A 23,793-nucleotide genomic window follows, 5' to 3' on the forward strand; every position below is an offset into this window, starting at 1 on the left:
CACTACTCCTACCTCTCCTGCTTCTACTCTGGACAAGCCACATCATAACTGCCAGAAGAATGAATGAAGAATGAAGCAGCAGGCTCACGCATCGCCCCGTTTACAGCCCCACCACGACCCCCCTCCCAACAGTGTGTTCCCACAGTATCCACTGGGGTGCTCTCAAAATCCTCTCTCATTTCACGGCCATCTCTCTTCTGTTCAGAATCTTCCCTGTCCCCCAGCACACTTAGCCTGTCCAGAGGCAGGACTCCTCTCCCCGTGCTCTCGGTGCCCCGCAGGCCAGATGCGAGAACTTCCCTGGGTGCCCTCAGGTCGGTCTCACCTCCGAGTCTTCGCACACGCAGATCCCTCTTGCCTGTGCCCTCCGCCTCTCATCAAACCGGATTCTGAAACGGAAACGCCCCCGTGAACGCCCCGCTGTCCTGAGCGCCAAGGCCCGGGGCTCAGTCGGGGACTTGGGACACTGGGGCTGGAGTCCAGCGGGTGGGGGCCAGAAGAGTCCCCATCCGTGCCTGGCCCCTCGGCTCGCTTATTAGCGCTGGCCCACGCCCTCTGGACGCGCGGGCTGTGAGCCTCCGTCCCACTCCGTGAAGAGGTCGCAACGCCAAGGAAGACGAATCCGGGCGGCCATGGGCACTGCCGGGCTTTGGCGAAGGCCCCGGCGGACAGCCCCGCGCCGTAAGGGCTCCGGGAGGCGGGACATTCGCTGCGGCCACGGGGCATGCAGAGCGCAGGGGCGGACCCTCCTCGACGCTCGTACCCTGCCCACTCCCGTTTCCGCGGGCGCGGGTAGCCCCCCGGACGCCGTCCACAGCCGCCGACCCGGTCCCTCAAAGGCCAGAGGCCACAGCGACAGCCCGACACCGGAAGTTCCACCCCCGCAGCGCGGCCCTTCCGGAAACTCCCCTCCTCCTAGGCTATCACTGACCAAAGTCTGTACGGCACGCCCGATGACGCCCCTCTCCTGGGTCCTTATTGGCCAGGGGAGGACGCACGGCCAGGGGCTTTCTGGGTAGTGTAGTTCGCGTCGCGTGAGCAGAGACGCGAGGCGCGCCCTTTGTGATCACCTAGGCGACGACCAAGCTACTCGCGACCTCTCGGGAGATAGCGTCATAGTTGGCGACGGCCCTGAGCCAATGAAAGCTAGCTCCGCGCGGGCAGCGGAGGATGGGGCGGGACTTCCGTCGTCGCCATTGCAGGCTTCGTTTCGTGGCCGAGGGGCCGTCCGCAGGCGGCCTCCGGGACCGCAGGAGAGGGACCGGGCGGTGCCCGGATCCTCGCCGCGCTGCTGAACGCGTTTTTGCTCCCGGCCAGTGACTCCTCCTTCCCGAGCCTCAGTGTTCCCGGGTGTGGAGTGGACGCGGCGCGTCTCTGCACCCCGCCTTCGTCCCACGGTCCCGGAAGGAGGCGTCCCGGTCCCCAGGCGCATTTGAGACCGGGGAAGACAAGGCCGAGTGCGGCCATCGACCCCGGTCGCCCGCCCACTGGGGCGTGGGGTTCGGATGAGCCCACAGGCTCCGACGGGGCCGCGGCGTCGCTGATGGACGTGGCGCAGGTGAGCCGGGTGCCCCAGGCCCTCACCCGCCGGGGTCCCCGCCCTCGTGATCCTGGAGCCGCGGCGTAGGGAATAGTGATGTCGCCACGTGAGTCTAGGGCCCTGAGAGTCTCTTCCCTCGCATCTTGAATCCAGCCAGAGGTTATATGGAGGAGTTCACGTTTCTGGAATCCTGTGGGATAAGGTCTGGAAGGGTGTCCCGACTACAGGGACCCCCATGTGCACATTGCTTGGAAGTGTTCAGGGAGCCTCATGTCTCTTTCGTCGGGTAGAAATAGGTAGCAGGGAGACTGGAGTTAGGCCTGGAGTGGCAGGCTGAGGAGCTAGGCCTCCTGAGTGTGGTGGGGGTCACGGAAAGTTTAGAGCAGAGGAGGGAGGTGATCTGGCTCCGGTCTTTACGGGCTCCTTGTGGATTTGAGTGGAGAACAGACTGGGTGGGGTTAGAGGCAGAAACATCATGGAGGTGAGTGCAGTAGTCCAGGTGTGTGCTTTTGGCGGCTGGACCAGAGAGGAGGCTGTGAAGGCAGGAGAAGTGGTTGACTCCTGGATCTACTTTTTAAGTAGGGTGGACTGGATTTCCTGATGTGGGGCAGTGAGATAGCAGGGTTGACCCGGAAGGTTTTGCAGATGTGAAATTGGTGTGAGTAGTTTATAGAGGGAAAATAAAAAGTTGAGTTTTGGCCATACTGTATTTGAGATGTCCCAAGGACTGCCAAATTGAGGGGCCAACTGTGCCTCTGAATATGCAAGTATGGATTTATGCCAGGTCCAGGCTGGAGACATCCAAAGGGTCAAGGCTTGTGTGTGGACGCTGTGCAGCTGTAGATTGGCTTCAGGATGGTGACGAAGCCTCTTTGCAGAGAGTAGACGTGGGACCAAAAAGTGAAGCCTACAAGTAACGGAAGTAAGATGGCAGTGGGTCCTGGGATTAGAATGGTTTCTCTACAGCTCAGCAGGTTTGGGGGCCTGTGGGTTTTGTCCAGCTGTCAGGAGTAGCAGAGACGGAAAAGGGTCAGCCCAAGCTACAAGTCCCCAAGCCACGGGCAGGGGCCAGCAGGTCTAGGATTTATGTATTAGGAAGAGCAAGGACTGCTATGACTGGTGAGGGGACAGCATGTGAAAGAACAGAGGTAGAAGAGAGCAAGGGTGTTTGAAATCTACTCGTGGTTCTTGGGAGGTGACGATTGAAGCAACAGGGTGAGGAGGGGAGGCATTAACTGGAGGGGTGATGGCTGTCCCTGGCAGTGGGGGTTTTGGAGATCTTGGGCAGGCTAGGGTCAGTATTGAGTCCTGATTGCCTTTGTCAAGTATGCCACGTGCATAATGGGATGTGGGGACACTAGGGAGATGCCTGTGATATGGACAGGTGATAATGGAGAGGAGGGTGGAGAAATGAGGATGGTATGGTCCAAAGAGTGATGTGTACAAGGTAAGGGTATATAAACCAATGGGCCCAAGGCTCTGGTACTAGAGGCTCAAGGAAGAAAGGAGAGCCCAAATTTTCTTATACTTGGGAGGTGATCTGAGGGACACAAGGAAAATTGGCCAGTGGGGGAAGGAGGGGCTGCATGCCAGCCCAGAGCTCAGATATTGTCCTCTGCCCACCTGCCCTTTGTTTCTCTGGGTTGGATTGGCCTCGATACAGTGACCAGTAGAACTACATGTGGAGAGGGACACCAATGGTGCGAGGGCCTGTTATTGCCTCTGAGGTGGGGGCCTGAGGAGGAGTAGGAACAGAGGGGGTCATGAGTAGAGGAGATGCCAGTGGTAGATGTGGCAGAACTCTGAGTTATAGCCCAAGGGCCTGGGGTGTCCATTTGACTATTTTGTTTGTTTTTCAGTTCTCCTATTGGCCCCCTGGCTCACCTGTCCCATCATTTCAGAGCCCCGTGACCTTCGAGGATGTGGCCGTGTACTTCTCTAAGGAAGAGTGGGGGCTCCTTGATGCAGCCCAGAGGCACCTATACCACAATGTGATGCTGGAGAACTTTGAGCTCATGACTTCACTTGGTAAGGCCCTTATGCCCTGCCCTGGCATGGTGACCAGCTTCTGCCTTATGTCTTCTCCCCATAGAAAGTTCTGTTAATCCTAAAACCAGACCATGGATACTTCTTGCTTCCCAGGTACCTGTGGATGCTGGGACTGGGCTTTGTGTACTACCACTGTCTCTCCCTGGGCAGCCTTATAAGCAATCCTAATAGCTGTTGCCCAGGGGCCTTCTGGGAGCAGAGGTTGGGGATCAGGCATCTTTGGTCTGCCTAATGGATCCCACTGAGCTTAACCAATTCCTGGCTGGGGTGACCCAGTGTGGGGCCATGCCTAGGTTCTGCCCCTTCCCCCATGAGACATTTTTTAAAAGCAGGTTTCTTGAGATATACCGTAAAGTTCACCCCTTTAATGTATACAATCCAGAGGTTTTTAGTATGTTTATACAGTTGTATAAATATCACGATAATCTAATTTTAGAACATTTTCATCACCTAAAGAGAAACTTTGTACCCATTAGCAGTTGCTACCTATCCTCCCTCACCCCTTCCCCCCTGAGTCCTAGGCAACTGCTAATGTACTTTATGACTATATAGATTTACTTATCCTAGACATTTCATGTAAATGGAATCACACAATATATCTTTTTCCATGACTGGCTTTCACTTAGCATAATGTTTTTGAGGTTCATCCATGTTATAGCACATATCAGTACTTCATTCCTTTTTATGGCCAAATAATATTCCACTTTATAGATATACCACAGTTTGTTTATCCATTCATCAGTTGGTGGGCATTTGGCTTGTTTCTACTTTTTAGCTGTTATGAAAAACGTTGCTATGAATATTCATGTACAAGTTTTTGTATAGACATGTTTTCATTTCTCTTGGGTAGATACATAGGGGTTTCCAAACTGTTTTCCAAATTGGCAACACCATTTTACATTCCCACTGCAGTACCAGTGTTTCCAGTTTCTCTACTGCCTCATCAACACTTGTTACTGTCTTTTCTCTTATAGCTATCCTAGTGGGTGTGAAGTTGTATCTCGTTATGGCTTGGATTTGCATTTCTCTAATGACTAATGATGTTGAGCATCTTTTCATGTGCTTATCAGCCATTTGTATATATATGTACATATACACACATAGTCATACATTGCTTAACAACAAGGCAGTGTTCTGAGAAATGATTGATGGGTAATTTCGTGATTTTGCAAACATCACAGAGTATACTTACACAAACCTAGATGGTATAGTCTACTACACATCTAGGCTGTATGGTACTAATCTTATGGGACTACTGTCATATATGCAGCCCATTGTTGGCCAAAACATCATTATATGATGCATGATTATATCTTTTTTGAGAAATGTCTGTTCAAGTCCTTTGCCGCATCTCTGTGTTCTTGCCTCTGATGAGGCCTCTTTATTCTGTGGCTTGGCAGGCCTTGTCCTGCACAGTGGGCCCTTCATTCTCATTCTGGCCCCCTTGACGTGTCAGCAATCCCTTGGACCCATTGATGTGCCAGTCACACATTTCTAATGAGTCATCCTTTCCACCAAGTGGAACACTCAGTTAACTGGGAATTTCTCTGCTTTCAGGTTGTTGGCATGGAGTGGAAGATGAGGAAGCACATTCCAAGCAGACTGCTTCTGTAGAAGGGGTGTCACAGGTCAGGATTCCCAGTGCACATGCTTCCACCCAGAAGGCTGACACCTGTGACATGTGTGGCCCATTCTTGAAAGACATTTTGCACCTGGACGAACATCAGGGAACACATCCTGAGGAGACCCCCTACACATGTGGAGTATGTGGAAGAGAGTTTTGGATCAGTGCAAAGCTTCACCAGCACCAGAAGGAGCACAGTGGGGAGAAGCCCTTCATATGGGACAAGGGCAGGAACTTGTTTGTGAAGAGCTCCATAGTCTACCTGTCAGAGAAGCTCTTCACTTGTGGGGAAGATGGTAAGGATGTCTCGGACAACCATGACCTCCTCCAGCACCCAGCCACTGACAGCAGCGGGCACCCATGTAGGAGCACAGAGTGCCGGGAGGCCTTCCCCCACAGTTCCGGTCTGGGACAGCTCCCAGAAGTGCATACCACACAGAAACTCTTCAAGTGCAGTGCCTGTAGAAAAGACTTTGGGAAGAGCTCCACTCTCCTCAACCACTTGAGAACTCACTCTGAGGGGATACCATTTAGATGTTCGACAGTTGGAAACTCCTTAGAGAAGAAATCAACTCTTGTTAACCACCAAAAATTTCACACTGGAGAAATATCTTATGTGTGTGAGGAGTGTGGGAAGGCCTTTAGTCACCCATCTAAACTGAGGAAGCACCAGAAATTTCACACTGGAGTGAAATATTATAAGTGCAGTGACTGTGGGAAAACCTTCAGGCACAAACTCACACTTGTTCATCACCAGAGAGTTCACACAGGAGAAAGGCCATATGAGTGCAGCGAATGTGGGAAAGCCTTCAATAACAGGTCACACCTCACTCGGCATGAGAAAGTTCACACTGGAGAAAGGCCTTTTGAGTGCAGCAAATGTGGAAGAGCCTTTAGCCAAAGCTCCAATTTCCTTCGGCACCAGAAAGTTCACACCCAAGTAAGACCTTATGAGTGCAATGAATGTGGTAAAGCCTTCAGCCGCAGTTCTGCTCTCATTCAGCACTGGAGAGTTCACACTGGAGAAAGACCTTATGAGTGCAGTGAGTGTGGAAGAGCTTTTAACAATAACTCTAACCTTGCTCAGCACCAGAAAGTTCACACCGGAGAACGGCCTTTTGAGTGTAGTGAATGTGGAAGAGACTTTAGCCAAAGCTCCCATCTCCTTCGACATCAGAAAGTTCACACTGGAGAACGGCCTTTTGAATGCAGTGAATGTGGGAAAGCCTTCAGCAACAGCTCTACACTCATTCAGCACCAGAAAGTACATACTGGGCAAAGGCCTTATGAGTGCAGTGAATGTAGAAAAGCCTTCAGCCGCAGCTCCAGCCTGATTCAGCACTGGAGAGTTCACACTGGCGAAAGGCCTTATGAGTGCAGCGAATGTGGGAAAGCTTTTGCTCACAGTTCCAGTCTCATTGAGCACTGGAGAATTCACACAAGAGAAAGGCCTTATGAGTGCAGTGAATGTGGGAAATTCTTTAGCCAAAACTCCATTCTCATTAAACATCAGAAAGTTCACACCGGAGAAAGGCCTTATGAGTGCAGTGAATGTGGAAAGTTCTTTAGCCGGAAGTCTAGCCTCATTTATCACTGGAGGGTTCACACTGGAGAAAGGCCTTATGAATGCAGTGAATGCGGGAGAGCCTTCAGCAATAACTCTCACTTGGTTCGTCACCAGAGAGTTCATACACAAGAAAGGCCCTATGAGTGCAGTCAGTGTGGAAAAGCCTTTAGTGAAAGATCCACACTCGTTCGACACCAGATAGTTCACACCAAAGAAAGGACTTATGAGTGTGGCCACTGTGGGAAAATCTTCAGCCGCCTATGCAACCTTGCTCAGCATAAAAAAATTCATACCTGAACCGAGCCTGATGGAAATGGCCTTTGTAAGAAAAATCTTAAGCCAAGTCAAATTTCATGCAGTAGAATACCCACAGAGGAATTACCTACATGTACCACTAATATAGAAAAGCCTTTGGAAGCTACTCTGCCCTTTCTGAGCAGCCCAGGAACCTGGGCAGAGCTGTCTTCCCCGTGGAGCATGAACCTCTTTCCAGGCTGCCTGGATCCAAATATTTGCAGCAGTCAACTACATATGCTTGGAGAAAACAGCTCCCTGTGCCTCCCTTCCTCTTTCCTGGAGGGAATCTGGATTGTCCTGGGCCCTTTGGAATGGCTTCATTCCCATTGCCTCTGAGAGAGTTAGGGAATGAACTGACCCCACACTAGTGAAGAAGCCTTGAAGAATGTCAAGTTTGGGCTTCTTAAGAAGATGCATGTTCTTCATGGATGTGGTCAAGTCTGCATGTAATCCCAGTGACGTGTCCAGTAAGCCCACAAATCACCCTCCCCTGGCACCATCTACCTTGGTCTGCTCTATCCTGTGTGATAATAAAGACTTTATTGGTCAAGTCACCTTTAATCTTGGGGGTTGTGTTGGGGTAGGCTGAGAAAAGAAATGGGTAGAGTAGGGGATGGCCAGTAGGGGGCACCCAACAGCATCTGCCTCAGGGTATGGTAGGAATACGGGAACTCACTCTGTCCTGTTGTGGCCTACTTTGCATTGCTGCCTGAAGGACTGGGAAAAACTGAAGGGCTCGTGGAGTGGACACAGTGGCCTGTTTCAGAGTTAACTGTGGCCACAGCCCACCCTGAGGAAGGAGTATGTTAGGCTTCAACACTAGAATGTTGGGTCAGGGGTAGGTCCCTAGTTCCCAGTGGGAAGTCTGGGTTTCTCCATCTGTCTGAGGAGAAGCTGTGTTCTGGTTCCTGATGAGGATATATGACCCTGGGAGACCAGTAGATGCCCAGTGGGTACTCTGTGTGGATAGAGAAACACTGGGTGTGAGGTAACGGAGTTGGGGAGACTGGTAAACTATAGGCCCATGCTCTCCCAGTCAGGAGCAGCCACAGTTCTCCATCAGCTGTGGTTATGCAGGATGAGGCAGTTAGACCAATCTGAGACCTGCAGGGGCATGTAGGAGCCATCATGAGTACAGAAACACTGGGCAGTGTCGAGAAGACTGCTAAACTAGAGACGACTTAGTTGTTCCAAAGGTGCATCAAAACTCCTCCGGGTGACTGACCAAGTGGATAAGAGTGTGCAGAACTCAGGACCTGCAGACCTGTGTATTGCCCACAGCTGAAATACAAGTGTTTTAACCTCCCTGAGCTGTTCATCTCATGGCTGTCACTGCTCAGGTGTCACTCTCACTTCCCCCAACCCTGAGGGAAAACAGAGCTCATGGTATGGGGAGTGGTTTATGTGAGTAGCCAGGGTTTCTAGAGAATCGCACAGCCATTGGCCTTCATTACTCTACCTCTGTGCCTCCAAGCAGGTCTGTCCCTCAGGGGTGGGGAGACAACATGGTGGAGTTAATATGGGTTTCCCAAACCTCCTGGTTTTCAAAAAAGATCCAGATATTTGGATTTTTATGTGACTTTTGATTTTATAAATGTTGGAGCCATTTCCAAAAACATTCCAATACAAAAGCAGTTTACTGAAACCTCTAGGTGGGTTATGTATATTCTCCTGGGCCCTTCCAAGAGTCCTGGGGGAGAAGGACCAGGAGTCCTCTGATGTGAGAGGCTTTGGCCTGCAGTGTCCATCCATACTGTGTGGTGGGTCAGAAGCCACTGCTGCTGCCACCTCTTCCCAGGGTGATTCTCCCCAAAGCCCCCAAAGGGACAAGGAATGATAACATCAGGGGCAGAAGCAAAGGCAGGCTTGCAGTCAGCATAGTTTACAGCAGGGCTGCTCAAGTACTCCCCAGCACCATGAGGTGTTTGGGGGATCCCCCACCCTGCACAGGCCTTCCTGGGTGTAATAATTGTCTTCCACCAACACGGAGGCTCATGTTGGATCAGTTATAGGCCTGCTGAGCTACATGGGATTCAGGCCTCCAAGCAGATTGGGGTAGGATAGATACTGGTCATCAGAGCTCAGTCCTTTGTGCCCTGTGTGGAGGGCCATGGTTAGATCTCATAAAATGGCCCTCAGTTCACGACTAAAGAGTCTTCTGTGCTTGCCCTGAACTGGCCTTCCAGTCTCCCAGTGGGGCTCAGTACACAGCAGCCAATCTGTTGGGGAAGGGAGATGTTTGCCAGTGATGCCAGAATACTTCAGGCAAAGGCCTGATGGCTGTGACCACTGGCTGCCCAGGATACCAGTCTGTGTGGGGCTCTGTAGTTGCATTGCTTTCAGCCCACCCTCAATCCAACAGGCAAGTGCCTTCAGGCCTTTGATGCAGTCTAAGACTGATCCTGTGCACTCAGCCCTAGCCAGTCATAACTCTTCTCTGGGCTCTGTCCAGCAGTTCCCTGCCCTTGGACCTTTGCCTGTGCCCTCCCCAACAAGGGATACCCTCCACCGTCTTCTCAACCTCTCCCAACCTTGCCTCTCCCTCTCAGCTGCATTATCGCTCCTCCGTGTTGGTGTCAGCCTCTCTCTGATGTCTGAACCTTTGGTCTGACACCAGTCCTCTGCTACCATGTCTTCCCACAACTGCACCCACAGATGCAAATGTTTCAAATCTCAAGGGTATGTTTGCATTTCTGAAAGCAACAGAAATGGCTCAAGGTGTCACTGATCCTGGAGACTAGTGCTAAACAAGGTGTTCTTAGAATTTTAAAGGTCATATGACTTAGCTCTGGCTGCTATAACAAAATACCGTGGACTGGGTGGCTTAACAGCACTAGAATGTCAGTAATCACCACTTCCTTTCAACATTCCACTGGAGGTTCTAGTCAGTGCAGTAAGGAAAGAAAAAGAAATTTTCTGGATTAAAAAGAAGTAAAACTTACTTTATTCACAGGTAATACAGTTGTCCATGTACAAAAACCCTATGAAATATAACAAAAGCTAATAAGCAAACTGGGGCCCCACTGTCCCCTTTCTGTACATAGAGCACAATTCTGTTCTCAAAATACCCCACAAAACGAACACAACCCCCAAGATTACAGGTGGCTTTAAAAAAAAAAAGACCTGTGTTATATAATTTAGACCAGTGTAAGGTACTACATTCCAGGGATGAGTGATTTGAAAGCTGGACAAATCCATGACAGGTATATGTACAGTCAACAGTGTCCATAAAAAAAAATCTTTGATGCAAGCCCCCGGACCATCACTGGTTGGAGATGGGCCCCAGGGTGGGAAGGGTCAGGTCCTGAGGGAAATGGGCAACCATGGGGCTGGATCTCCAGTCTCCTTTGGGAAGGATCCTTTGCTGCATGGAGAGGAGAGGGGGAAGATTCCCTGAACATGTTGGCATCCAGGTGAAGGGAGAGGTTACTCTACAGCAAATCCAGTTACTCTTCTAGGTCTCACACTCCAGGTCCACCCAGCTCACTGTGGGGAAATAGAGACATGAAAATTAATCATTAATGCTGGTGGAAGAATAGATATAGATCAATGGAACAAAACACAGAACCTAGAAATGGACCCATACATACAGGCCCAAAGGATTTCTGACGAAGGTGCAAAAGCAACTAAATGGAGGAAGAAGAGTTTTTTAAACAAATGGTGCTGGAACAAATGGACAGCCACAGGCAAAAAATAACTTAAATCTCACACCTTACACAAAAATTAACTCAAAAAGGATCACATTTAAATATAAAACAGAAAACTAAAATTTTTAGGAGAAAATTTTTGAGACTTTGGGCCAAGTGAAGATTTCTTAGACTTGATTAGAAAAGCACAATTGATAAAAAGAAAAAGTGGACCTCATCAAAATCACTTTAAAGTTAGAAAATTATAGAAGTAAGTGGATTAGTGGCTGCCAGGGGTTAAGGTTGGGGATTGGCTATGAAGGGGCAGCAGGAGGGCAATCTTTGTGGTGTTTGACCTGTTCTGTATCTTGATTGAGGGGATAAGTTACATGAAGCTACACATGTGATAAAATTGCATAGAACTACACACGTGTGTGCATGTATAACATGAAATCTGAATAAGCTCTGTAGACTGTAAAAAAGTAGAATCATTAAATGTTAGATTAAAAAAAAAGCACTACATGAAAGCAGCAGCCATGATGACTTCCCTTCACTAAAAGGTAAACGCCAAGTGCAGCATCACCTGAGCCCCCCCGGAGATGGACATGAGGAGAGACCAGAGGTCCCGAAATGCAGACAATCAAGAAGGCCCTCAATCGACACACCAAGAGTGCCCTTTCTTAGCCCTTGTCACTGTCGCCAGTTGTGTGGTTTCTTGAGGGATGTCTGTCTCCTCACGTCTTAGTCCACTCCGGCTGCTATAACACACCATAGCCTGAGGGCTTACAGACAACAGAAATTTATTTCTCAGGTAGAGAGGCTGGCAAGTCCAAGATAAAGGTGCAGGCAGATTTGGTGTCTGGTGAGGATCTGCTTCCTGGTAAACAGCCGTCTTCTCACTGTGTCCTCACACAGCACAAGGAGGGAGGGAGTTCTCGGGGGTCTCTTATAAAGGCATTAATCTCATTCCCGAGGGCTCCACTCTCAGAACCTAATCACCTCTAAACACTATCACAATGGAGATAAGTTTTACCCACTGTATTTTGGGGGGACACAGTCTCTATCGCCCTACTAGAAAGTAAGTTCCATGCAGGAGGCCCCTGTGTTTTTCGTCCCTGGTGGGCGAGTTCAGTCCCCAGCACACAGCAGCAATTCACCAGGCATGGGATAAACAGGTAAGCAGACTCAGGCAATTTGCTGAATGCAGGAAGAGGGATTTTCTACTCTTTCACTTTGATGTCCTTCCTTCTCTCCCTCCCCAGAGTCAGCTGTGGTGACAGGGCTGTGGTCTGGGCCCAGCACAGTCCTGCAGAGCAGCCAAATACTCACTCAACAAACATTCTCCAGGGTCTACTGTGTGCCAGGCCCTTGCCTGAGCTCTGGGATAGACACATTTCATCTCGAGTCAACGCGCGATGCAGATTTAACGTGCAAAGACTAAACAACAGGGCCACTGCAGAGAGTGGTTGGAGCTCTGCAGGAAATGATGCAGGTGACAGGAAGTGATGACTGCCTCTTCAGAGTGACGGTCGGGAACACCTCTCTGAGGAGGTCACTCCAGAAGAAGAGTATTCTGGCCACAAGGAACTGAGTGCAGAGGCCCCAGGCAGGAGTGAGCTGAAGAGTTTAAGAATGAGGAGACCTGTGGCCTGTGTTGGGGAGGAGCAGGGCATGGGGTTGGGAACCAAGTCATGCCGGCACTGTAAGCTGGGGTGGAGTTTGGTTTATTCTAAGCCCATTAGGAACCACAAGATGGATGTGGCTGCTTGTGGTGAGGCTGGGCGGAGGCTGACTTTCACATGCAGGTGCATGCTGCCGGGAGCTTCCCAGGGCAGGAAGGGCAACTCAGAGTAAGAGACAGAGCGGACTCATGATGAACCTTTGCATTGGTGGAATCTGGGCCTCCGGAGCCTGACGCAGCTTTCACCCGTCCATGGGTGTGGTGGAAAAGTCTGTGCTGGACTTTAGGAGGCCTGGCCTGGGCCATCCTCGGCAGGAGACGGGGATGTCAATATGTGGGGATCACTGCAGGGGAGCTATACTGTAAAAGTGAGCTGTACTGGTCTGCTTAGGGTGCTAAATGATTAAATTCCAGAGCATAGCTTTAAAATGAAAATAACCAATATTAAAAAGATATTGTTATGGACTGAATGTTTGTGTCTTCCTCAAATTCATGCATTGAAGCCCTAGCCCCCTACGTGATGCTATGAGGATGTGGGGCCTCTGGGAGGTAATGGGTTTAGATGACAGTGAGGCCTCCATGTGGCAAAGAGATAGCAGAGCTTCATCTCTCTCAGCCGTGTGAAGACATAGCAAAAGATGGCTGTCTAAGAGCCAGGAAGAGAGCTCTCATCCAGGAATAAATCGGCCCATGCTAGGATCTTGGACTTCCAGCCTCTGGAACTGTGAGAAATACAGTTCTGCAGTTTAAGCTACCCAGTCTATGGTATTTTGTTATAGCAGGCCAAATGGACTGAGACACTTACCAGGAGATGAGAAGAGTTGCCCTCAGGGTATCTGCAGAACAAGATGGAATCTGGCCCCATGAATCAGTTCATGGAATTTTATAAGACGAGGTATCAAACTGAATATTCAGAATTTCAATCCTGCTCTCCTGCTTAATTAGTAGGGAGACGTGCATGTTTATCATTACTGTTACCAACAAATTGACACCTGCCCTGTTGACACGGGGACTAAGTGCGTTACACACTGAACACTATCACAGTGGAGATAAGTTTTACCCACTGTATTTTGGGGGGACACAGTCTCTATCGCCCTACTAGAAAGTAAGTTCCATGCAGGAGGCCCCTGTGTTTTTCATCCCTGGTGGGCGAGTTCAGTCCCCAGCACACAGCAGCAATTCACCAGGCATGGGATAAACAGGTAAGCAGTGAAAAAATAAGCACGCTGCCTCTGTAGATGAACTTTAAAAAGCTGGAAGCAAGCTGTCTGGCACGAATCCCCAAGATCAGTGAAGCCTTGAGCCCTTGAGCCGTTGCTTGCATGTTGCTAAGTCTTTAAGGAACACAAAAGTATCCCTCGGTTGCTAACAGAGGGACTGCTACACTGCTGTACACTGCTACAACAGTGCAGACTAGTCACGAGGACAAACTTAGAGGTGGCAGAGGGTTGGTGTCCGGCCTGACATCAAGGCATGGAGGACAAAAAGAGAATGAGTCATAGGACTCATGAAGAGGGGACATCTTGGCTTCACTATTGAAGGGGTGTTACTGGGAGAGGGAGCAAGGATGAGGAGGCAGTCCTGATAGGCTGAGGGCACGAGAAAATTCCCAGGGGCCAGGGACTGCAGGGTATATTCCAGAGGAGAGCTCCACTGCCAGGCAGAGGCTGTTTAACAATGGGCTGTTGGCGTTGGCTCCCAGATGAAGTTTGGGCTGAAGTGAGGGCACGAGTGAGTCCCACCCAAAATGGTACCCTGGGCAGGTCCAAGAGTCAGAGCCACCAGGCTTTGTTCCTGATGTTCCAGCATCACCAGGGAAATGGCACCCTCCAAACCCTCCCCAACAGGTTGGCTGCTGTGTGCAGAGCCCCAGTGGGAGACCAGCAGGCAGATTCAGGGCAAGTGCAGAGAATCCTTCACCATGCGCTGGGGGCCATCTTATGAGATCTAACCAAGGCCACCCACACAGGGTACAAAGAATTGAGCTCTAATTACTGAGGTCTACCCTATCCCCATTTGCTTGGAGATCTGAGCCCTGCCTGGCTCAGTTGGACATGCACCCCCATGTTGGAGATAGATAATTATTACACGGCGGGGAGGGCCTGAGCAGGCTGGGGGTGGCCATGTACCTTACGGTGCTGGGGAGAAATTGAGCAGCCTGGCTGAAACTGCCCTGACTGCAGGCCTGCCTGGGGTTCCGCCTGTGTGGTCATCACCCCTCCAGGGGTGGCGAGAAGAATCACCCCAGTTAGGAGGCAGCAGTGGCCTGAAGCGCCTCAAGCCTGGGGGCACTGGTGCTCTCCCCAACATGTCTCCCAACTAACGGTCTCTTCTTGACAGGAAGCACAATTTCTGGACTAGGGACACAGCTACAACCAACATACAAGTTTTGATGAACTGACATTTTATTTACCTTTTGGGAAAATACTTTCCAAATTTTTTAAATCAAAAGGCCCCACAAACCAGAAGATCTGGATCCATATGTTGATTCAACCACTTCTCTCCTTTGAGCCCCGGGACAGTGGCAGCAAAAACAACGAAGGCTATCGTGTGCAGACACACTGGGAACCCAACTGGGTCACACAAACCACATCCCAGGACTACGGGATCTCCCTTCTCTCAGCCCAGGGTGACGGCCATGAGGTGGACATGCTCAGGAAGCTGATGAGAATCCAGAAAACCTGTAGCTTACTTGCTAACAGTGACCTCAGCCACAGATAACTCTGCACTCCTCACACCGTGGAACGACAGTTGCTGGAACATTTGTGGGTGCCTCTTTAGATCCAACTCAAACTCTAGTTTACCAGACACCCCCCCGCCCCCATGTTACTCCACTCAGTATTTCTGTGCCCACTTACTCTTTTAAACAGGCCCCTGTAGGTCCTATGGTCAGTCTAGAACTTACTTCCACACTCTAGTTTTCAGAGAACATGGCTTCTGAGCTGATTCTGGAAACAGCTTCTTCTGACCAATGCTAGATGTTGTACAACATTCTCTGGGAACAAGGGACCCAGCTCTCTTGTCCTTACACACATGGGGGATCTTAAAGCAATGACCCCATTCTTCACAAGCTCTGGACCCACAAAGAAACCTGACATCCAAGCTACCAGATTCATCCACAAAGCTCTTCAGTCTTTCTCTGGAGGTCTCAGACACCAGTGAAAATTAGGCCAATCTTGACTGGAGCTGTTGTCTGCCGTCCTGCTCTCCCCACTGAGGTAGATAAAAGTCAGGGACCCCCAAAGAAGCCATTCCCTCTATTTATGAGCCCAATTCTGTTCTCAGTCCCTCCACACACAGGGATCAGAACCCCCAAAAATAAAAGTGGCTTAAACAATACGGCCTTTGTTACCATACATTCCAGAGCAGTGAGTCAGTTCCAGAGTTGGATAAATCCATGACAGGTACCACGTGTAGTCTCATAGCATCCATGAAAGTGGTTAATCTTCCCTGGAAGATCCCAGTAGAAACTTCTCAGCTACTCTTGGCCAGAACTAGGTCACGTCCACACCTAAACCAGTCAAGGGAGGGAATAGGCCCATTATGGGTTCCACCACTCATGATTCTCTCCTATATAGAGTGGGGAGCACAGAGGTCTGCTGTCCCAGAGTACACTGGGGTGACTGATAGACCCATGGGGACAGACCAGGTGGTAGAGGTGGGGTGGCTTCTGTCACAGAAACTGGCAGTGACTTAACACTGCCAACAGCCTGGGCAGGTCAGAGTGCAATGTAGCTCCCAAAAGCTTCCCAACACTCCTGGCACCACCCCAGGGTGGTGGTGGGGTCTGCCAGGTTTAGCTTTCAAATGGCTACTCTCCTAATCTCTCTCGAGTGAGACCTTTCATGATGAACAAGGTGTCAGCCATGGCTACAAGCTTTCCCACATCCCTGTCCTCCTACTGCCTTTCTCCAGTGTGGACTTTCTTGTGCTGAAGGAGGGTGGAACTATGTTTGAAGGCTTTCCCACATTCTGCACATTCATGGGACCTCTCTTCAGTGTGGAACTGCTGGTGCCGATTGCAGTAGGACCTGGTCGTGAAGGCTTTTCCACACAGGTTGCACTTGTAGGGCCGCTCCCCAGTGTGGACCTTCCAGTGCTGGTAGAGGCCAGAGCGGGTCACGTACGCTTTCCCGCACTGTTTGCACTCGTAGGGCCTTTCTCCAGTGTGCACTCTCTGGTGAAGAATGAAGCTGTGGTTGTATTTAAAGAACTTCCCACATTCCCCGCACTCATAGGGCCTTTCTCCAATGTGAACTTTCCGGTGCCGGATGAGGGTGGACAACACGCTGAAGGCTTTCCCACATTCGCTGCACTCATACGGCCTTTCTCCAGTGTGGATTCTCTGGTGCAGGACAAGCGCATCTTTGCGGTTGAAGGTTTTACCACACTCACCACACTTGAAAGGTTTTATGCCCGTGTGAACCTTCTGGTGCTTCCTCAGCTTAGATGGGTAACTGAAGGCCTTTCCACACTCGTTACACACATGGGATGACTCTCCAGTGTGAATTTTTCGGTGACTAGCAAGGGTTGATGTCTCTTTGGGGGCATTTCCACCTTTTGGGCATCTAAAGGGTCTCTCTTCAGAGAGAGTTAAGTGGTCGAGGAGCGCAAAGGCCTTCAGGAAGGCCTGCCCACAGTCACTGCACTTGAAGGGCTTCTGTGCAGCTTGGACTCCCTGCTGCTGCTGGCAACGGGAGCTGGGTGGGAAGGCCTTGCGCTCAGTGCTCCTGCATGGCTTCCCCCTGCTGTGGGCGGCCTCGTGCAGGAGGAGGTCTAAGGTGGCTGGGACATCCTTCCCAGACGCCCCACACAGAAAGGGCTTCTCTGACAGGTGAACTCTGCAGCTCTTCACCTGCTTGGGAGGAGCTTCCTCATCCTCCAGTCTGCACAGACAACCTGAGACAGAGAAGTGAGGTGCCAAGAGCTGGATTAGAGGGAGGAGGCACCTTCTCACCAATGCACACTGCACACACCTAGAAAGAAGTCCACAGAACTGCCAGGAGGGTGCTTGGAAACGTCTGGGTGAGGAAGGGCTGGCCCAGCAGAACAGGGCTCTGGCAGACCATGGAACAGGGAAGACCTCAACAGGGACAAAGACACAAAGATGGCAGCAATGCAGGGAGGAGAGCTGGGGTCTCTGAGCCACTCCTCTGCACTGGGTTTAAAGGAGGGCCTTAGATGATGACAGCAAGTATTGTGAAGAGGATGTGTCTACTCCGATGAAAAGACAATTGTAACAGAGTAGCCAGTGGTCAAATATTATTTAAGGACACATGCACATCACAAGTCACAGGCAGAGCAGGTCAGTAGTGGACAGCTCTGTGCTGGCACAGAGACAGGGAAATGACAAGATACAGAGGCCAAAAAGGTGGGTCATCCAGGGTCCGAGAGTCATGGTAGACATGGCAAGACCACAAGGTGTGTCCAAAAGGGAGAGGAAAGGTGGGACAAAATGCAGTCACTGGCCTCAGCACCAAGATGCCAGTGCACACAGACACCCAGCATGCCGCGAGCCCGGCACTGCAACCAGGCCCCCAGACCCACTCACCAAGACCAGGGCCCCTCTCGGCCTCTGTTCTGCTGACCAGGATCATGTCCACCATGTTGGGTACCCAGAGCTGTTCTTCATCATCCTCCAGTTGGGTAACCGCATGGGACCTCAAAGGTGCAAATCCTAGGAAGAGAAAGGAGTAAGAGGCCAGCCCAAGCCAAGGCTGACCCACCCTGCCACACACCGCAGGGGCTCACGTCATCATGGCAACCAGGTGCACTAGAAAAGGAACCTCCTCTGTACACTTAAAAATCAGTTAAGGGACCGGCCCAGTGGCACAGTGGTTAAGTGCAGCCGTTCCACTTCAGTGGCCTAGGGTTCCCTGGTTTGGATTCCAGGTGTGGACATGCACGGCTTAGCAAGCCATGCTGTGGTAGGCATCCCACATATAAAGCAAAGGAAGATGGGCACGGATGTTAGCTCAGGGCCAGTCTTCCTCAGCAAAAAGAGGATTGGCAGCAGATGTTAGCTCAGGGCTAATCTTCCTCAAAAAAAAAAACAAACAAACAAACAAAAATAGAAATACCATAGGATTCAGCTTTTCCACTTCTGGATATTTATCCAAAGAACTTGATATCAATGATCTAAAGAGATTTAAGCACCCCTATGTTCACTGCAGCATTATTCACAATAGCCAAGACGTGGAAGCAACCCAAGTGCCCTTCTACAGATGATCAGATAAAGAAGATGTCATATATATATATACACACACACGCACACGTGCACACACACACACAAGGAATACTACTCAGCCATAAAAAAGGGACAAAATTGTCCCATTCACAACAATATGGATGGTCCTTGAGGGTATGATGTTAAGTGAAATAAGCCAGACAGAGAAAAACAAATACTACATGATTTCACTTGTATGTCAAAGATAAACAAATATATAGATAAAGAGAACAGATTAATGGTTAACAGAGGGGAAGGGGGCTGGGGGTGGGCGAAAGGGGGAAAGGGGCACATATGTATGGTGACGGACAAAAATGAGACTACTGGTGGTGAGCACAATGAAGTCTATTCAGAAATTTATAAATAATAATGTACACCCAAAACTATACAATGTTATAAACCATTATGATCTCAATAAAATTACTGGGGGAAAAAAGGCAAAACAAAAAGCAAGCTCCCCTCCTTTTTTCTTGGATTTGCCCATGGTCTGCCATAGCTTGTATGTCTTGAATTGCAGTTCTTTTGGTTGTTCCCAAATAAACTTGCTCTGTGGGTAAAACAACTGGCCAATTTACATTTTTAGTTGACAATCACAACACCCATATTAAAAAAGATCTCAAACCAATAACCTAATTTTAACCTCAAGAAACAAGAAAAAGGAAAGCAACTAAATCCAAAGCTAGCAGAAGAAAGAAAATAATAAAGAGCAGAGGCAAATGAAATAGAGATTAGAAAAACAGAATCAATGAAACCAAAATGTGGTTCTTTGAAAACATCAACAAAATTAACAAGCCATTACCTAGACTGACAAGAAAAAATAGAGAGAAGACTCAATTTATTACAAACAGGAAAGAAAAAAGGAACATTACTAACAACCTTACAAAAATAGAAAGGATTGTAAGGAAACACTATGAACAACTGTATGCCCACAAATTAGAAAATTTAGATAAAATGGGCAAATTCCTAAAAAAGAAAAAACCTACCAAAACTGACTCAAGAAGAAAGAAAAAATCTGAATAGATTTAAAAAATAAACTTTCCCTACAGGAGGAAAACAAAGGCCTAGGACCAGATGGTTTCACTGGTGAATATTAATGTTGAAATAAAAATTAACACTAGTCGGGGCCGGCCTGGTGGCACAGCAGTTTAGTTGGCACATTCTGCTTCTCGGTGGCCTGGGATTCGCCGGTTCAGATCCCAGGTGTGGACATGGCACCACTTGGCAAAAGCCACGCTGTGGTAGGTGTCCCACATATAAAGTAGAGGAAGATGGGCATGGAGGTTAGCTCAGGGCTAGGCTTCCTCAGCAAAAAGAGGAGGACTGGCAGCAGATGTTAGCTCAGGGCTAATCTTCCTCAAAAAAAAAAAAAGAAAAATTAACACTACTACTTCACAAACTCTTTCAGGAAAAAGAAGAGAAGGGAACACTTCCCAAGTCATACATTGAAGCCAAAATTACCCTCATACTCAATCCAAACAGAGACATTAGGAGAAAAAGAAAACTACACCATTGATAAGTCTTATGAATACAGATGCAAAACTCCTCAACAAAATACTAGCAAACCAAATCCAGAAATACATAAAAAGGATTACAAATCATGACAGACTGTAATTTATGCTAATAATAGTCACACAGATGAAAATCAATCACTGTAATACACCATGTTAATAGAAGAGGGGACAAAAATCACATGATAATTTCAAAAGACATAGAAAAGTATGAGACAAAATATAACTACCTTTCATGATAAATGCACTCAACAAACTGGGAAGAGAAGGGCAATTCTTCACCTGAAAAGGACATCTGCAGAAAACCTACAGCTAGCATCTTACTAGTGAAAGACTGAACGCTTTTCCCATAAGATTGTAAACAAAACAAAGATGTCTACTCTTGCCACTTCTATTCAATAAAGTACTGGAGATTCTAGCCAGGTCAGTTGGCAAAGAAAGAAGTAAAAATATCTCCATTCACAATGACATGACATTATATACATGGGAAATACCAAGGAATCCACTGAAACTATTAGAACTAATAAATTAGTTTAGCAAGACTGCAAGATACAAGATCTGTACATAAAAATCACTTATATTTCTATACACTTGCAATGAACAATCCAAAATGAAATTAAATAAACAATTCAACTTAAAATAACATCAAAAAGAATACAATACTCAGGAATAAAGCCTTGTACACTGAAAACTATAAAACACCCTTGAAAAAATTAAACAATAGCTAAATAAAGGGAAAGACATGCCATGTTCATGGATTAAAAGATATTAATATGGCAATACTCACCAAATTGAACTACTGATTTGAATTCATGGCTCAAGCCTGGCCCAGGGAGGGCCCTCTAAAATTTCTTTTGGAGGAAGAAGGCAAAACCCAGAGCACAGAGAGGCCATGGCTTCAGCAGAGTCACAGGGCCAACGAGACGCACAGCTGGATGGGATTTTGAGGGCAAACTGTAAACATCTGAACCCCAAGCCCTACTTCAGGAGGCCATGGGACAACAGGTGTTGAGGCTGCTATCGGCCTGCTCAGAGAGAGGCAGAGGAAGAGCAGACAGCCGAGTCCCAGTACTCACAGCACTAACCACAGGGAACCTGGGAAAGAAGCAGCCTCTGTGGTGTAGCTTTAGGATGGGTAGAACTTCCCATGGGGAAAGGCAGAGGTGGTCAGTTCGCTGGGGAAGAGTGTGAGAGACTTACCCAGCGAGCCAATGAGCGCAAAATTCTCCAGCATCACATCATGGTACAGGCTCCTCTGGGTCAAATTAAGGAGGCTCCACTCCTCCAGGGAGAAATACACAGCCACATCCTCGAAGGTCACTGGGCCCTGTAATGATTGATTCAGTCTTAGGGTCAATAGTGGTCAGAAAAGCCAACCAAAGTACAGACATAGGAACACATCCAGGACCCATGACCTGTGTTTCAGAGTCCTGCCGAATCTCTCTCTGACATCATCTTTCCCTTTGAGCCCCATTCCCACCCCTACCTGACACATACCCTCATACCTGCCTCCTTCTAAGACCTCTACCTCCGAGGACTACCAGGGCCCCCAGTACCACTGGTGCTTCTCCCCTCGTGTACTACTGGACTCTCTATCCAGCCCACGGCAACAACAGTTGGGAAACCAGACAGACACCGTCTATGTACCTGGCCAGGCACAGGGCCCCACCTTATCTCCTCTGTGTCCAACAGATCATCTCTCAGAGACAACCAAACCCATGCTCACCCGTCTCTCTTAGGCCCAAGAACCTGGTCCCAGGGCCCTCCACTTGCCCTCGTGCCAATCAGGGACATAACTAGGTTCCGCAGCACCTGATAACTCCACACCCCAGCACGACCTGGCCAGCTCACCCACTGGCAGCTCCCTGGACGCCCCAACGCCACTTCTGCACGTGGCGTTTCCAGAGTGCCCCACAGAGGGCAACCACAACCCCATCCGCCCCAGGACTGCCACACTGCCCAGGGCCCACGGCCGCGGGCACCCTCGCCCTGCCCTGAGGACCCCCCCACCGGACCTGCGCCCAGCTGCAGCTCTCGGCCGCCCGGCGCAACGCACCGGGCGCCTCGACCGCTGCCTCGGCACCAGCCGTCCCTCGCCGGCCACCGCCTGCCTCACCCCGCCCGGGCTCCCTCCGCTCACCTGCCCCTCCGCGGCCATCGGAACCCGCGGACGACGGGGCAGCGGCCAGCGCTGACCGCGACGGGGGCCGAGCTTCCGCGAACTCGGCCTCGGCGCTCCAGGGAAGGCGGCCCGCTGCGCTGCTCGAGGGGCGCGCGCCCACAGCCGGCGGCCGACCGTGCGCGCGCGCCGAAGGCTACACCGGAAGTCCCGCCCTCCGGGGCGGCGGCGGGAGCACAGGGCAGCACTTTTGCTGACTCGGCGCCGCCGAGGAGACCTCATTTCCCAGCTCCCCTCGCGGTGGCGCTTGCTTGTTGCCCAGGCGACAGGGGAGCGCACGGCTAGCTTCGGCTGGACGCGCGCGAACTACATCTCCCATAAGTGATCTCGCAGTGCGTCCGTACAGACGGAGCCAATGACGGCCCAGGAGGGGGCGGTTCCCGGCGAGCCGCTCCAGCGGGGGAGGAACTTCCGGGTAGGATCCGACCGTTTCTTTGGAAGCGTGCCGGGCGAGGCGTACGGGAGGCTCTCCTGGCCCGCCGGAACGCGAGCAAGGACGGTGGGAGTGCGGGGACGTCCCACCAGACCCTGTCCGCGGCACGGGTGCCCCCTCCTCGAGCCCGGTCTTTCCGGGAGCAGGGAGGCGGCCCGCTCGGGCTCACGGCGCGGGGTGTCTGCCGGGGCCTGCGCGGCTACCCGGGAGTCAGCGCCCGTGGCGTGTGTCTGCCTCACGGGGCGGGAGACGAAGGCGCAGGAAAGCGCCCGACGTCAGGGAGCGGCCTGGGGGCCTCTCTGGAGGAGGGGGAGGCGCCGGGGACGAGGAGCTCCTAGCTCTAGACGTGCAGAGTCTTCGGCCCCGCGGTGAGGGCAGGCCCGGCAGGCGCGTAGCCTGCGCCGGGGCGGGCCGTAGTTTCCGCGCGGACGCGGGTCAGGGGAGGAGGGCGAGCGCGTGGGTGATGGCGTCGGGCGGGATCTTGGGCGCGTCCGGGTCGCCAGCTGGCGGAGGACCTGGGGCCTGGGCTTCCTGTCTTCTGTTCGGACGCGTCCTCGATGCCTCGGCCCTGTGTCTCCTCGGGAGGGCGGAGCGCTCAGACGAATCCCGGAGGAGCGTGCGCCCCAGGGTGGTGCGGGGGAAGCTTGCCCTTGCGGCTTCGCTGGATCAGGCACAAGCTTCCTCACTCCCCGCCGGAGGTGGTTTCTCTGGTCTTTGCATGTTCCCCTTGGAAGCTGCTCTTGGTCTTGGCGCTGGGGCGCAGGCCACTTCGTGAGCGACTCCCACACACTCTACCCAGGCGCCGTGAGTGGCCGAGATCTGCGGTCAGTCGTCTCTCAATCTTCGCAGCAGGTCATGCTCAGTTCAGTCAGTTCCTGTAAGAAGCCAAGCACTTGCTTCGTGCACTGACATGGTCGTTGTTGTGGGGCCACTGGGCTGTGTCTTGGAGAGCTTCCCTGGACCTTCGGTTTGTGAAGATAAGTGGATGATCCTCACCCGCTGGGGTCTGTTATGGGGTGGGTTGGCCTCTCCTAGGCTGGATTCTCACAAACCTCATCAGCCC

The 23,793-nt window shown here is 50.7% G+C and overlaps 2 protein-coding genes across 6 annotated transcripts; one reads left to right on the forward strand and one right to left on the reverse strand.

Moving 5' to 3' along the window:
• The first annotated feature begins 1,194 nt into the window (after positions 1 to 1,194).
• On the forward strand, positions 1,195 to 7,879 carry ZNF132 (zinc finger protein 132). 4 transcript variants are annotated; one of them, XM_046680175.1, is made up of 3 exons: positions 1,195 to 1,646; positions 3,442 to 3,568; positions 5,147 to 7,879. In XM_046680175.1, exons 2-3 carry the CDS (start codon positions 3,535 to 3,537, stop codon positions 7,075 to 7,077), a joined length of 1,965 nt encoding a protein of 654 aa, XP_046536131.1. In that variant the 5' UTR covers positions 1,195 to 1,646; positions 3,442 to 3,534; the 3' UTR covers positions 7,078 to 7,879. The 4 variants fall into 4 exon arrangements, with proteins under 4 accessions (XP_046536131.1, XP_046536127.1, XP_046536128.1 ...); XM_046680171.1 differs by having other exon boundaries at positions 1,195 to 1,558; positions 3,400 to 3,568; XM_046680172.1 differs by having other exon boundaries at positions 1,195 to 1,558.
• A 6,892-nt stretch (positions 7,880 to 14,771) lies between these two features.
• Positions 14,772 to 22,429, reverse strand: ZNF584 (zinc finger protein 584). 2 transcript variants are annotated; one of them, XM_046680629.1, is made up of 4 exons: positions 22,259 to 22,429; positions 21,319 to 21,445; positions 17,936 to 18,061; positions 14,772 to 17,283 (listed from the first exon to the last, which is right to left on the reverse strand). In XM_046680629.1, exons 1-4 carry the CDS (start codon positions 22,274 to 22,276, stop codon positions 16,283 to 16,285), a joined length of 1,272 nt encoding a protein of 423 aa, XP_046536585.1. In that variant the 5' UTR covers positions 22,277 to 22,429; the 3' UTR covers positions 14,772 to 16,282. The 2 variants fall into 2 exon arrangements, with proteins under 2 accessions (XP_046536585.1, XP_046536584.1); XM_046680628.1 differs by having other exon boundaries at positions 21,319 to 21,454.
• Positions 22,430 to 23,793: the final 1,364 nt, after the last annotated feature.

Source organism: Equus quagga, chromosome 13 (assembly GCF_021613505.1).
Source record: "Equus quagga isolate Etosha38 chromosome 13, UCLA_HA_Equagga_1.0, whole genome shotgun sequence".
In the NCBI taxonomy this organism is placed as follows: Eukaryota; Metazoa; Chordata; class Mammalia; order Perissodactyla; family Equidae; genus Equus; species Equus quagga.